Source organism: Leucopleurus acutus (genome assembly GCF_964270905.1).
Source record: "Leucopleurus acutus genome assembly, chromosome: 2".
Lineage (NCBI taxonomy): Eukaryota > Metazoa > Chordata > Mammalia > Artiodactyla > Delphinidae > Leucopleurus > Leucopleurus acutus.
This window is the reverse complement of record NC_139143.1, coordinates 145,361,603-145,378,071: the sequence shown is the minus strand read 5'-3', so window position 1 is coordinate 145,378,071 and position 16,469 is coordinate 145,361,603. Positions and strand designations below refer to the sequence as shown.

Here is a 16,469-nt window from a genome sequence, read left to right as displayed (position 1 = left end):
GAGCCAGTGCCCGGCTCTGCAATTTGCTGGGTATTCAGCCTTGTGCAATTCCCTTAACCTCTCTGTGTCTCAGTTTCCTCATCTGTTTAACAGGACAAATAGTACTTTCTTAGCTGAGTTCTTAGGGGATTGAATTAAATGAGATCAAGCATGTAAAAGCAGCTAGCCCAGCAAACAGTGCCTCTTTCCCTCCTGAAAGACCAAAATTGATAAAATGATTCATTAAGGGAAAGACAGCACATTTCTGAGCTTATCAAATCTGCCTGAAAACATTCGTGGTCTCACTTTCCAGGGTAATACGAATATCCATTTTTTCCCCCCGTCATGAATTATCCCCCGTCTAAATTATCTAACAGAGGCAGCTTCCGGACAGGGCCAATTTCTAAAAACTATGTTGGATTTGAGCTATAAATTGATTTTTTTATGGTGATAAATTAAAATCCAATATCACCCAACAAGACACTAAACATACAGAGGCCCAGTTTTTCCCCTCAGATGTTCAGTCTCTTTGATATGAAAATGGACCTGGGGCAGCTGTCGGGCTTTGGGAGCCTGAATGTTGAAGCAAATGAGCAAAGAATATGGAGATGGTAGAGAGAGGAAGAGAAAAAGGTAATGAGGAAGGAAGGCAAAGTAAGGAAGAGGAGGAAGGGAAGAGGATGCTTCCCACTTCCTGTTCTGTGGGCATTAGAGAGTGACACAGAGTCGATGTTCAAGCCTCGGTGTTTTGCATACAATGTGCTAGGAGGTCTCAGGAGCCACTTACTTTTCTTTTCCTTAACATTTATTTATTTATTTATTTGGCTGCGCCAGGTCTTAGTCGCACCATGCATGTGGGATCTCGTTCCCTAAGCAGGGATTGAACCCAGGCCCCCTGAATTGGGAGTGAGGAGTCTTCACCGCTGTGCCACTAGGGAAGTCCTTCAGGAGCCGCCTCTTCTCTTTGGCTTCTGAGTTTCTTCACTTGTAAATGAGTGGGTTAGTCAATGCCTAAGGGACCTTCCACCCCTGACATCCTAGGACCAGGGTACTCTGAATCACGTATATTATTCTTTCCATGCTCACTGCCTGCATGGCAAAACTTGCATCTTTGATACGTAGCGTCTTGGGCTCCAATATCTAGCCCAGACAATGAGCATTTCATTATAAGTTTACTTATTCGTTACTTCCTGTTCCATCCTTCCCTCGCTTTTGTTCCGTCTCTCCCTGACTGACTTTCCTCCCTTCCTTCCATGTGCCATTAGCATCTCTGTCACATACCAGGACCTGTGCGAAACCCTGCAGATACAGCAATGGATGAGACTAGGGGCCTCGTGGAGCCTGTAGTCTGATGGAAGCATGGGTCAACTCATTCTGATACAGACAACCGTGTGCTGTGATAAAGGTGAACAGAGGATGCTGTAGGAGGAATATGAAAGGATTCCTTAATTCTGAAGGGAGGACATAAGAAAGTCCATATCAGAGAGGGGATAATAGAGCTAATATTATAATATTAACACCTAGAGCTTTTTATTATACTAGGCACTATTCTAAGTCTTAGGGGATTAAATTAAATCCTCATTTAATCTTGCACTAATCCTAAAACATAGGTACTTTGATTATCCCCATCTTACAGATGAGTAAAAGAGATACAAAGTCATTCATAAAAATTGCTTTAGAGCTGGCCAGGAACGGATCCAAGGCAGCTCCTTCCACCATGCCCACTCTCTGGTGCCAGTACCATACCAGTGAGGAGTGTGGGCTGTGGATTCAGACAGACCCAACATGAATACTGCTCAGAGGATGAAATGCATAAAGCACTTAGTTTACTAAAGCACCTGGCTTGAGAAAGGGCTTGATAAGTGGTCATTGTCGCGCTGTGTTGCTGTTGCTACTGTTGTTGACATTACTGGACCTGGAGGTGTTCACTGAGTGAAGAAGGGCAAAGGGATATACAGAGTGGAGGGGTCTCCTTTTGCTAGTCCTGCAAGCTGGGCAATGAATGGTCGGTACAGGAACTGGCAAGATGGTACCCCCGGCATTCTGCTCATGCACGAAATGATACTCCCAGGTCTGCTACGTACAGCTGGCCTGGGGGTACACTGCATAGATCTACGGGGGTATACAGAGTGGAGGGGTCTCCTTTTGCTAGTCCTGCAAGCTGGGCAGTGAATGGTCGGTACAGGAACTGGCAAGATGGTACCCCCGGCGTTCCGCTCATGCACGAAATGATACTCCCAGGTCTGCTACGTACAGCTGGCCAGGGGGTACACTGCATAGATCTACGGGGAGGTAGTCATCGTATAGTCATCAAAAACATGTATACTTATTGCAACCGTTTCCCAGCAAAAGTCATCCCGGGCAATGAGCCTTAAAGAAAGGGACTTTTCCCTGATTTGCGCAAAGACATCTGATGGGTCGAGGGTGGCCTTAGAGTCACTGTACCTACCTCTCTGTATAGCTAGTGCAGCTTCAGGGCCACAGAATACAATGAATAATAACTCAGGCTGTAATGGACATGATTCAACCAGAACTCTTTAGTCGTACATTCCAGGCCTCGCAATAGGGCCCTGCCAGCCCTCTCAGTTTTCTCTCACTGATAGCAATCACACATCCTCCAATCCAGAATATCCAGACATCTCAACTCTTCTCCACACCTGCCCTTCTTCATGACTTTCTCACTTTAGGGCCTTAGTAAACACTCCCCATAATTCCCTTTGCCTGGATACTGGTCCTCTTGTATCTCTCACTTGAAACCCTGCCCATCCTTCAAAGTTCAGCCCTTTGTTCCGAAATCATTCCATATTTCTTTTCAGATGGAAGAAATCATTTCTTCTTCTTTTTTTTTTTAACTTTTTTTTTTTTTTTTTGCGGTACGCGGGCCTCTCACTGTCACGGCCTCTCCCGTTGCGGAACACAGGCTCCGGACACGCAGGCTCAGCGGCCATGGCTCACGGGCCCAGCCGCTCCGCGGCATGTGGCATCCTCCCAGACTGGGGTACGAACCCGTGTCCCCTGCATCGGCAGGCAGACTCTCAACCACTGCGCCACCAGGGAAGCCCCATTTCTTCTTTTGAACTCTCATGATAATTTTATATTTTTCTCTTATCATATTGTTATTCTTGCTTTGAGTTTTTAGTTATATACATAGGTCTTGCCTCCTAGGTTGTAGGTTCCTTGAAAAAAAGGTTTCAGGCTAGTTCATCCCTATCCATCACGTAGAATATCCCTTTCACTCAATAAGCATTTGTGGAATGAATGAATGAATGAACCAATGAAAATGGCAGCATGGTCTAGACAGGGATTCTTAACCTTATCTGACCCAACACCTCCTTCTTATAAACCAATATTTTGTAATTCTTTTATTATCTGGAAATGATTATATAATCTACCTGTACACATGAAGTTTAAGCAAGTCAAAATATCCTACTTATAAAGGAGAAATAAAAGAAGATGATTTCTAATTAAAAAGAGTATGAATTTCAACACAGAAAGGCTTAGTTACAACTACAATAGAAGAACATAATGACACTGTCTTATGTCTGTGCTTTTCTTATAGTGAATAAATTCAGTTTTAAGAGATCATTCAACTCTTCCCTTTATATTTGACATTTTTAATGATGCGCCATATAAGTCCAGTTATGGTGAACACAGCTATACCTGAAACTGATGGAGTAGTGCCCTGCTGGTGACTCAAATATGAAAAGCATCACGGGGGAGGGGTTTTCCAAAGTGATGACCAACTCTTGATGAGGTTTCAACAGAACAAAGCACATCTTTCTCTCTGTTTAGCTGCATTTCTGGAAAACTCACTACTATGAATATTGTACAAAATCACTTTTTTTTATAGATAAAGTAGAGTTAGGTTTTAGATTCAGGTAATTATAAACAGGTTTTTCATCTACATGAATGTGTGATAAGACATTTAAAGTCACATGGCACAGGAAACATTTGTGTTGTGTGTGAATGTCCTGTACATTGCAGAGTGGCTAGCGTCCTTGCCCCTAGTAAATTCCTGCATCACCACCCCCTTCCCCAAAAGTCGTGACCACCCAAAATGCCTACGTTAAGTTCCAAAGCAGCCCCTTCTGGGGATAGAACCAGTCAAGTGGAGAATCTCTGGAGGAAAAGAAACAAAACAAGCTTAGGAGTTATAAATGTGAATTTGAATTCAATTCTTGCTACTCACAGTAGCCTCGGGCAAGCCACTCACCCTACTTGTACCTTAGATGACTCATCTGTAAAAAGGGGTCATAAAACCTCCAAGGATTGTTGGGTGTCCAATGAGACAGAATCCACAAAAGCCTGCTATAGACGGTCCTGCTTATAGGCTAGTCATCTTGTGAGAGTCCTATGTACTGTTTCAATGGCTCTCAGGATGACAGGGGTGTCCCAGGTCCCAGCATCCTGCTCTGCAACGCCTTCATCTTCCTACCTGTCTCCCTCCCTAGGACCAGTTTCTTTGCTCCACCTCAGCTGCTCTCCCCAAGTCCACTCAAAATATCTAGTTAGAAATAAAGGAAGAACAGTCCTGTTTTTGAAGAGACACGAATAAGGTGATATCTGGTTTTCACTGAAGAATAAATTATTAAATCAGCCGTGAAATGTAAGTGCAGCCATTACAGTTAAAACATCATTACCCCTCTATTATGAGGGACAATATTCAATCCTGGGCCACTCTCCACCTCTCCCCTGCTATGCCCTAGTTTTTTTTTTGCTGAGTCGTAATCACTAAGTCATTTTATTTTCTGTGCAATAAGTACTACTGAGCACCTACTATGTGGACATCATGTGCTAACCAGATAGATAACAGTGATGAACAAAAAGATACAGCCTTGTTCATATGTGTGTTGACAGACGTGTTCAATAAATATTTCCTGAAGGGAAAAATGAACACACACACATATCTTTCTCCTTTAGACATTTGTGCATTTAGAAATACGTTTTTCTCTTCCCTGACTCGTTTCATTTACCTGGTCCTCTCCAACTCACTCCTCCACTGCCAAGTCAGTGTGCCCTTTTCTGTGAAAACCCCTGACTATTTCAGGCAAAGCTCGGTCTCCATCCCCTGAGTACCGACAACTCCATTCACACCTGTGTCTCAGCAGCTGTTAGTTCATTTTGTGAGTCTGGTTTCGCCACCAGACTGTGAACACCTCAGGGGCAAGGACACATCTTCTTCATCTCTGAATCCTCAGGAAACAGATAATCGTGTGGCGTAAAACAGGCATCCGATATGCTCTTGCCTGACCAGGTACTGGTTACACTGCCAACATTCTATCCACAAGACAGTCCCAGTTGTAACTCCACCCCTTTTATCTTCACTCAGGAAAGCTCATTAAAATGAAAGTGAATAATGGTGACAGTAAGACAGGGATAATACGCAATCTGCTCTAATACATATAAAAGGAAATCGTTTATAAACTTTGATATTGCTATGGTCTGAAATGTTTATATCCCCTCAAATTTCATATGCTGAAATTCTAACCCTCAAGGTGATGGTATTAGGAGGTGGGGCCTTTGAGAGCTTATTAGGTCATGAGGGTGGAGCCCTTATACATGGGATTAGTGCCCTTATAAAAGAGGTCCTAGTAAGCATCCTCCCCCTCTCCCCCTTGCATCATAAGAGGACACAGAAAAAGGCACCATCTATGAGGAAGTGGGCACTCACCAGACACCAAATCCTGGGGCTATGATCCTGGACTTTCCAGCCTCTAGGACTGTGAACTAAACATTTGCTGCTTATAAGCCACCTAGTTTACAGTATTTTTGTATAGCAGCCCAAACACACTAAGGAAGGTGTGATATATTACTAGCATTAAGTACTCTGGACGAGACTACCTGGGTTTGAATCTCAGCTCTGCCACTTGAGAGCTGTGTAATTAATTATTTGGACCTCAGTTTTCTCATCTGTAAAATGGTGATGATAATAGCATTTACTTCATAGAATTGCTAAAATGTACTTAGAATGGTGCAAATAATAGTGCCAATCAGTGCTGGCTAAACTAAATGAACAAGCAAAATCCATCTGTGATTGTGGCAACAAGATGTTTCATTATCTGGAAGAGATGATACAGACCACTGCCCTCTATCCTGAGAAACAGACTCATCTTTAGGCTCCTGCAATATTTATGATTTTTAAACATTTATTTATTTATGTAATTATTTTTGGCTGTGTTGGGTCTTTGTTGCCGCGCACAGGCTTTCTCTAGTTGCGGCGAGCGGGGGCTACTCTTTGTTGCGGTGTGTGGGCTTCTCACTGCAGTGGCTTCTCTTTGTTGTGGAGCACGGGCTCTAGGCACGTGGCTTCAGTAGTTGCAGCATGCGGGCTCAGTAGTTGTGGCTCATGGGCTCTAGAGCACAGGCTCAGTAGTTGTGGTGCACAGTCTTAGTTGCTCCGCGGCATGTGTGATATTCCCGGACCAGGGCTCAAACCTGTGTCCCCTGCATTGGCAGGCAGATTCTTAACCACTGAGCCACCAGGGAAGTCCCAATATTTCTGACTTTTTAATGGCACAAATTATAATAATTCTATGGAATAAAATTATAAGTGGGGAGAGAAGAAAGCTAGTGAGTTTCCCTGGAAAGACATAGGATTTGGGGTTGGAAGGTCTGATCTGAGTCTCCAGCCAAGTCAGGAACACTCCCAGAATCTCAGTTTCCTTATTTGTGAAATGAAGATGACATCACTCCTGCCTTGGTGTCCACTGGTCTGATTTGAGGAGCTAGTAACATACTGACATGAAACCATTTCTACTCCTACTGCTACTGCTACCACTCCTACTATTACTAGTAACAGTGAGTTCATTTATGACATATTCTGCATTCTCACTGATCCTTTTGACATATTAGCAATACCTAGATATCTGAACATATGAACAGCTTTTGTTATTGATTTATTTCCTGCAACATACTACTAATAAAATTTACTCACATAAGGTTTGGGATCAAGAACCCTTTGAAATTCAAGACAAGGTGTAAATTGCTGCAAAGGGTCTCTTTAATTGGGATCAAAACGCTTCTGACAGCTTTTGGATTTTTAAAATTGTAGCTATTGTCACGTTCTGCTAATGTTTCTTTTCTCGGTTTTGAAAAAAATAGTGCAGCCAAGCTTGAGCAGGAATACTTTAGACATGATAAACAACTAAAATTTGTCATTCCAAATGACAAAGACCTCGTTTTCCATTTCTTTGATGTGTAGGACAAAACACTTCACTTAGACTCTTATCCCGCATAATTCAGCCGGTCCCCTGCTGTGCAACGACAAAGGTTCAGTACACTGTTCCTGCTCATAATCTCCAGTGGAGGTTTTGAAAAACCTCCATTTATCTGAAGATAAATCACATCGATAGGGTTGACTTTAAGGGAGAAACAGACTATTAAACTAGTCTGGGGAATCAACTCTGGTGATTCCCCAAAGATGTGACTTTGGTCAACGTCTCACCTTCTACTTGACTTCCTTCCAAAATATCCCCATAACATGACTGTTGCTTGAATCCTCCTAGGGCTGGTGAACTCCCTTGCACAGAAGGTGGTCCATCTACATGCTGAACAGCTCTGACTCGCAGGAAATTCTTCTTCCTCATAAACTGAAACTGCTTCCTAGAAACTTCTATCACCTGGTCTCGGTTCTGTCCCTTGAGTCACACAAAACAAGTCAGCTGCTTTTTCTACTGGACAACCTCTTGGAGAGATGAACGCTATTAATATGGAGGGCCTTGCTCCCACCATCCTCTCTAGTTCAGGCTTAAATGTTCGATTCTCTCCACCACTTTTCCCCAGGCTTGTGTTGAGACAAATTAACAAGCTAGGGTAGCAGAAGACCAATGATACAGGGCCCAAGGTTAATCAAACAGAACTGGAGCAGACGAAGCCAGACAGAAAACATTTAACTCTGCCTTCCCCCCGATTCTCCAGTAGGAGATGACATTTTTTTTCAACAAAGCCAAATGGCTTTGAGCTGAAATAATGACTTTACTGCTGTTCTCTTTGTGTCCAGATAAAGAATCAAAAAAATCACATTATAAGGTTTGGTGGTATCTTTCTTTGGGGCCAGGTTAGCCATCCTTGCGTGAGGATTTAGAGAAAGGTAAAGAATATAAACTACCTCTTCTCATTAGTTAAAGTGTGGTGATGAGAACTATTTGATGGTAGGGTACATGATGGAATAGCAAAGCCAAACACATGGCCCTAGACAAAAGAAAATATCTGATACTCTGGTTTACTCCAGTCCCTTTGGTGATGCCAGTGTCATGTGATGGGCAGGCATGGACTTGGGAAGAGACTAGAGATCATGACTTATATTGGGCATATATATCCTTGTGAAAGCATCTCTCAGATAGGCTTGATCCACGCTCCTTGGATCCCTACCATGAAGGAGGCTAAGGGGTCAATGATATCCTCCAAGTTTCTACAAGCCCAAAGCTCTCTGCCTCCTGTGTGTTACTCAGGATCCCACGTGGCCACATCTGTGTTCAGAAGTGTTGGCCCAGCATAGTATTCAGTCCCCCAACTGCCCTGGTCCCCTCATCAGGATATACTTTGATTCGATTATATCTTTTCTAAAATGTGAGGTTCAGAACTGAGCACAAGTCTCCAAACGATAGTCTGCCCAGGAAAAGGACAATCTTCCCTAATTTTAGAAACCATAATTTTATTAAAGCAGAAGAGGCTTACATTAGGCTCTTAATCTTGCTGCCTTCAAGCTCCTTGACTACCGATGCTTGTGCCCGCATCTTAAACTCCCTGGGTACCACGGCATCCCCAGGTAGGTCCACCTTTCCTATAACATAGAGGTCAATTGCTTTGATTTTTGATTCAGGTCAACTGGAGGCTAAATCCCAGCTCTGCCTCCTACATGCTGGATGAACATGAGAAAGTCACTTACCCTGAGAGATAAGACACTGTGGTTGGACTCATAAGCCGGACAACCTAGGTTGTAATCCTGTCTCCACCACCACCTACTTCCAGCAAGTTACTTTTCTCTCCTTAATATCTTCAACTATAAAATGGAGATGACAACACTATCTACTCACAGGGTTGTTGTAAGGATTAAATGGATTGGTACTTCTAAAGGGCGTACAACTATGACTGGAACATACTATGTGCTTGACGCAGTACCTGTTGTTATTACTCTCTCATGGGACCCTTGTGAGGACAAAACTGAATAATGTATGCAAAGTGACTAATATGTACCTAGTAGGTACTCAACAAATGGTCATTATTACTACTAGATTTTCTTATTGTGGTAATACATACATAACATAAAATTTACCATTATGACCATTTTTAGTGGCATAAAGTACATTCATATTGTTGAGCAGCCATCCATCAACAGCACTGTTTCCCTCTCCCCAGACTTTTAACTCTGTACTCATTAAACACTAACTCTTTACCACCCCTCCCCCCAGGCCAGTCAACCACCATTCTACTTTCTGTCTCTGTGAATTTGACTCCTCTAGATACCTCATTAAGTGGAATCCGGCTGAATTTGTCTACGTGTGACTGGCTGTTTTTACTTTGCATAACGTCTTCCATGTTGTAGCATAGGTCAGAACTTCCTTTTTACTGCTTAATAATATTCCATTATACACACACACACACACACACACACACACACACACACACACACACACCATATTTTGTCTATCCATTCATCCATAGATGGACAGTTGGGTTGCTTCTACCTTTTGGCCATTGTGAATAATGCTTCTATGAACATGGGTGTACAAATGTCTGTGCTATTATTATTCAGGAATAACTTTTCTTCAAGAAAATCCATTCTTTACTGTTAAATTATCATCCTACTACCCACTGCTATCCTAATATGAGTCAAAACAAAGGCGAGAAAATTATAATGCAAAACGACAAGGTTAGGTAACTTGGCTGGTTGAGTATTGTTTATACAGTGCTTGACAAATTACCCGTGAAGTTCAAAGGAGGTGACATAGGCGGAGGTGTGTTAGAAGCTATATAAAGCACTGAATGAATAAAAGGAAAACATGTCCACTTGACTCTTGCTCTCTGGACAAAACAGATCAAAGAACAGAACGCTTCTCTGTTTTTCCCTTACCATCAGTGAACAAGGCCAACAATGCAAGGCAAGTCCTGGGGATGAAGCTGGGAGCTAACTGCTGCCCGGAGGTTGGTGAAAATACAAACCACTACTTCAGTGGGTTTAACAAACAGATCAGCCCTTACATTTCCCGATCATGCAGTGATAGAGTTTTTTCAAGATTGAAAACTCCATTTATTCTTTTTGACGACAGCAATTGCGAGGTGCCACAGGTTCAACTCAAGAGAGTCTGGATGCTTTGACCAAGTCAACTGACCCCCGTGCGTCTCCCTCTAGGATGCATGTCATTAAAGCTGCCGGCACACAAAGAAATTTAACTTAAACTGTCACATTAGCCACCGCTCTTCAAAGCACATCAATCTCCCTATTGCATTACCAGGACTGTGTGACACTTTTATCCCAATTACACTGCAAGAAACACAGTCACACTGTGTTGGTGCAGTCACACTGTGGCCAAGTCAGGAAACAGCCTCCCTCTGACGGACAATCACAGTTGATCAAGTTTGTCAGTTGCTTTATCTGTTTTTATGCTCGTTTGATATCCCTGCCCAGAGAGTAGAGGCTTTCAAGGGCACATCTGTCAGTGGATTCAACTTCACCATGCCATGTTATTCTTTTACTTACCCCTGTCTTCTCATCAAAGATTTTGATTCCTCCAAAGGAGATGGTTAAAAAGATTTTCTGTTTGTGTTCTCCTTTGGAACGAGCGCCAGCAACAACGCCCTGTTGAAAGGAAGGATGTGCTTTTTACTTTAGTGTCTTCATTTGAAAATTCCCTCCGGTCCCAAAGCAAAGGCATGTCAGATATCATGAACCGAAGCCACCCATCATGCACACTCCATTCCCTCCCCACTTCCATGCTGCCTTCCCCGACGGGCTTGCATTTTCTTGATGTTTTAGGGTAATACTTGTCCTCACTGCTCGAAAACTGTAGAAACAGATACTTGAACATGTATTCATTGGACGAACCAAGATTTATAGAGTGTCTGCTTTGTGCCTAGATGCTCAGTTCAGAATTCGAGAGCCCAGGATAAACAGAATGTGGTCCTCTTGTTAAAATCTTTGCTGGCTTTTGTATTAGATATGGCTTTAACCTTTTAAATAAAGATGAGTCGTGGAATACATTCCTAAATGTGATTTTAATTTTATACTTCTGGGAAAAGTTTTCATATGAATTAATTTTAGAGATCACAAAGAAAAGAAAATATATTGCCAGACTGCATGTCTCAATTTTGTTTGGAAAAATGTTATGGTCATATGTCTAAGGCTTGCAGTTTTTACCCACACGTTTTGTATGTTCTTCTACCATTTTTCCAATCATTCCTGTGCTTTCAAGGAAAGTGCCTACCAAGTGCATTCCACTTCTCAAAAATCGGTTTCCCCAAATTTTTTGTAAACTGAAGATATGTGTATGAGTCAATTAGAAGGTAGGTGTCACAAAAGGTAGGTACGTTACTCTGCTCAATGCTCTCTTCCTCGTACCCAGGACAGTCCCTGGACTGTCCCTGAAGGTCAGGAGACACTTAGGAAATTATTGTTACATGAATGTGCTATCAAGAGTCCTCGCCAAAGTTGATATTATGCAAGTTAAGAGTAAAGACACTTGCTTTTTTTTTTTTTTTGTGGTACGTGGGCCTCTCACTGTTGTAGCCTCTCCCGTTGTGGAGCACAGGCTCCAGACGCGCAGGCTCAGCGGCCATGGCTCACGGGCCCAGCCGCTCCGCGGCATGCGGGATCCTCCCGGACCAGGTCACGAACCCGTGTCCCGGGCATCGGCAGGCGGACTCTCAACCACTGCGCCACCAGGGAAGCCCCAAGAAGAGTAGCTTTAATGTCCCCATCTCCAAGATGGTCCTAACAACCCCTAGCTCTTAGAATTACTACAACATCAAATTGTGCTAATTCCCAGCACACAGTGATGCTGACCAGGTGGCTATCAAAGAACTCCCTGGCAGAAGGTGGCTGCAGATAAAGAGGGACGGGAGGAGCCAGCGTGCATGTTTCAGGAGCACTTCTGCTTGGGGCTGCTGATGTACAGCTTCCCAGGATAAATGCAAGAGAGAAGGATGATCCACATGGTGTGATCCTTGGGGAAATAAAACTCCAGTTTCATCAGGCATGTTGAGAGACAGGACCCTGAGTTAAGCCCTGAAAACCTGCATGAAGTCGAAGCAAGCCTGCCACCAGACAGCACACTGCAGGGGCTCACCTCCCCACAGACGATTCAGTGCTGTTATGTAGCGCTGACAAAGGGCCAAGGGACAGGGCTGGCTGGGGAATCGGAAGATGTGGAGGTAGGTGTCTTTTGGGGTTTCTGTGCCTAATATTAGCCACCTGACCTACAAAGTCACTGCCGGTCCCCTGGAAATGAAGGAGTCAGATGTTTTCTTGGGTACCTACCAGATGGTAGGAGTTCTCTTACACATCATATAATTCAGCCCATCCCACATTCCTGGGAAGGAAAAATTATCTCCCTTATTTTACAAATGACCAAACATAAGATCGGGGGGCCAAGTGAACACCCCAAACCTCAAGGAACTAAGAAGACATATAGAGGGAATTCAAACAGTGACCTTTCGGATTCCAGTGTTAGGGCTGCTTCTATTATAACCCTCTGGAAGGGCTCTTTGGGGAGGCATGGATGAAAAAAAAGGTGGAACCACCAGCTTCCAAACTCAGTAGTGAAGGAGAACTCTAAAATGAGAATACTTCTTATTTCCTAAGAGTGAAGCGTGCACATACCGCACCTAGCATGGGGTGCAGCGTGCAAGGAGAGCTCAACAAATGACTGTGACCATCACCTCTAATACTAATACTGATTCTACGAAGCAATGCCATGTGCTGGGCACTGTATGGAGTGACTGATGCAGGTGTCCCTAAGGGAGTCACACAGAGGCAGCATCTTGCTGGAGGATTTTATACACAGGGAAGGGGTCAGGCACGCCAGGCAGGGTTGATAGCCTGCCCTGTCCAGCTCAGGGGTTGCCGTGAGAATCCAATAAGATGATGCACAGGAAAGGACTCTGAGAAACCTCACCCAGCAGGGTGTATGCACACAATGGGATGACTGTGATCTCCAGGGAACACGTCAAGCAGGTGTGCAACCTGAATAGCTGAAAACCTAGAATGCTATTCCAGAAAGCTCCACGAACTAAACCTGGTCTCCAATCTCAGCCCTACTGGTTATCAGTTGTAGATCTTTGGGGGAAAACTCATCCTAGGTTTCACTTTTCCGAGGTAAGAAGGAGAATACAGATATCCTCCTCTGCCCTGCTGTGTGCCCAGAGACTGGCCCCTGTGGTCTGCATTGCCAGGTCCTCTGAGCTTCCTGCCCTCTGGATGCCACCCAGGAAGGCACAGACGGGAGACCGGAGGGTGGAAGGAGAGAGGTCAGGGTATTTCATCCAGCCTCCTTCCCATCCTTGTTCTACAATCTCACTTGGCGAGGGAAGGGACTTTGTCCGCAATCTCGCCCTCCCTGGGTTCCAGTAAATAGATCTCATCCTAGCTTGGTAACAGCTTCCCACTGTTTTTAGTTTCCAGTGCCTCACCAGCTCTTGTTTGCTACCTTAACCTTGCCTAACCTTTGTATGTCGCTCCTGCCTTAAAGTATCCTCATCTGACCTAGTCGGGCTGGGTGTTTCTTACAGGACCCTGACTAACAGATTTACTTAGGGCTCTGTAATCAGCCCATCTCTCCCATAGCTTCAACCACCACCATTTTGCCCGATACCTCTGAAAGTTGACTGCTTTGGAAGTCGATGATGTGGGGCTATGTAGCTTACCGGTAGGAGCTTAGACTCTAGTTGGGGAACCAGGATAGATTCAACGCAGATACAAAACAGAATAGAACGAAGCACTCAACCATATCTTATCCAACACTGGGCATCTGGAGATACGGGCTTGAACTCTGGGCTTATCCCAGATGAAATGAAGGTTCCGGGGCAAATCCTATAACTTCCGTGAGCCTCCGATATTTTATTGACAAAACAGGGAAGCCAATAGCTACCTCCTAAGAGCGAAAGAGGTAATAGATGTAAAAGTGCGTTGTTGACTAAATTAAAACACAATGACAACGAGGCTTCGCTGGTGGACAGGCAATGGCTCACTCACGCTCGCATTAGGAATCCCCTCTTAAATCTCTATAATCCAAGAGAAACCTCTCTAAAACAGGAAGAGGCACCAGCTTCAGAAAGCCTAGCGAAGAAAGACAGATTAAAAAAATTTTTTTCTCCTATGGCCTGACATGAACAAGTGGGCCTTTTGCAAGGCTAACAGGCGTTTGTACTTCTTTGTCTTTCCTTCCTGGGCAAGTGGCCAAATGGAGAATCGATCGTTTACGTTTCTGTGTTTCTTAAAGAAACACTACGGGGAGCAGAAATGTCAACATTCTGCTCTGCAACTTGCAAATAAGGAAAGACGATTGTCTGGGAATCAAGAACTGTCAACAAGTTCAGAGCATTGGACAGGAGCGTGTTATGGTTGGACCAACTCTCCAGGGCTTTGGGGACCTCACAGTTATAAGGGGTGACAGATGGGGTACTTCACTGCAGGTAACACCCCCCCCCCACCACCACCACACACACACGCCAAGGCCGGCAATCCTGGCCAGGCCTGGTACAGCTAGCCTGGCCCAGTGCTAATCCTGAGGGAGAACTTCAGGGCACACAGGCCAACTCCTGTCTCACATACGCTGAGACCTCCATGCTTCTATGAAAGCAGCTGTCAGTGAGGTGCTCTGTGACCCATGCCTGGTGAACGCTATCTACCAGGATGCTGGGGGAAGATGTACCAGCCTCTTTCTTGTTCTCAGCAGACTTGTGGCTCTGGGTGAGAACCAGGCCACCGGAGAGTTTCTTGATGTCTTTCAATTAATATTTGTCGAAAGCAAATCTCCATTTGCCTGGCCTCATACTCGTAAGGAGCAACTTCAGCAAGAATCAAGAGGCAGGCCTTTATCCCCATTCTTGACTAGGGTCTCCTTGGCTCAGTCTTTCTGGGTTCTCTCTCTGCAATCCACCCGCTGGTAGAGAGGCTGTGTTCTGGTCTGATCTCATGCGCGAATCACAGTCCCGCTCTGGGGCAGAGCAGGGGTCACGGGGGGTGAACATGGAACGCTGAAGTTATCCAACTACCCCACAAACCAAGTGGAATGGCCTGTCTCTTTCAAGGATGCCCTGTGGCTGTGTATCTACGTCACATCCTCCAGACCAGCATTTATCAGTCGTGAAGCTGGAATTTAGAATTCTTCCTGTTGGACTCCTTTGTGTATTTATCACTCAGACTTGAACTTGGCAGAAGAAGGGGGCTCACTACTGGACTGTCCTAAAATCTTATAACATTGCTTAATTATTATTATTATTTTAATATTTATTTATTTGGTTGCATCAGGTCTTAGTTGCGGCATGCAAACTCTTAGTTGCGGCATGCACGTGGGATCTAGTTCCCTGACCGGGGATCAAACCCGGGCCCCCTGCATTGGGAGCGTGGAGTCTTATCCACTGCACCACCAGGGAAGTCCCGCTTAATTATTTTTTATAAAAGGATACATTAACCTCTTCCAAGGAGACAATCTGTGAACTCATGATTTTAATGTCTTCTATACCTTTTTCTAGTATGCCTTGTAGTAGATTCATAACTATTAAAATAAAGTTTGCTGTGTAACAGCTAAAAAAAAGAAAAAGAAAGTAATGATACACAGTTTAGAAAATTAAGAGTTTTTAAAAAGAATGATTCCTACAGCCATACTACAGGGAGTCTTAGCATCTAATAGACATGTTAAACTGTTGAGAAAATGTGTACAGTATAAAAAAAATTAATACCTGTGCTTTATTAAGCATCTATCAAAGAAAAGACAATGTAGAGGGTGTTTTATAGGTATTGTCTCATTTAATATTAGTAGGCACTTGGCCAGACTTCTTTCCTTTTTTCTTTCCTTTTCTTTTCTTCCCTTTTTCTTACATTAAAAAAAAATTACATTGACCAAGTTGTAGCCTCAGGGACTATTAGAAGATAAGAAAAAATGCTCATGATATATTATTATGGAGAAAGAAAACAAGATATGAAACTATAAACAGTAATTCCAATTACACTACATATATGTGTATGGTTCATATACATATACACAAATGTATGTAAAAATATAAAGAGAGAGTGTTAGTTACACACAAAAATGCTGATACTGATTTTTCTTTTTGTGGTGGGATTGTGGATAAGTTTAATTTTCCCTCATACTTTTCTGTACTTTCAAAATTTTTACAATGAGCATTTTTTGAATTCTATAATCAGGAAAATAATTAAATTATAGGTCTTAAATGCATAAGATAGCTTGTAAACTTCTTGCTAAATCATCTGTTTTTCTAATACTTTATATTACTTTTTAAAAAAAGAGACACAGACTACATGGAGACCAGAA

General features: G+C 43.5%; 1 protein-coding gene across 5 annotated transcripts in view; it reads right to left on the bottom strand.

The window, feature by feature from the left end:
- The window catches only part of DAB1 (DAB adaptor protein 1), a gene marked incomplete at both ends in the record, with an annotated part of 275,176 nt that overhangs the window by 122,427 nt on the left and 136,280 nt on the right, over positions 1-16,469 (bottom strand). For all 5 annotated transcript variants that reach the window (XM_082832330.1, XM_082832328.1, XM_082832331.1 and 2 more), the window contains one exon: positions 10,679-10,777. In XM_082832330.1, coding sequence (XP_082688456.1) covers positions 10,679-10,777 — 99 coding nt within the window. The remainder of the gene's footprint in view (positions 1-10,678; positions 10,778-16,469) is intronic.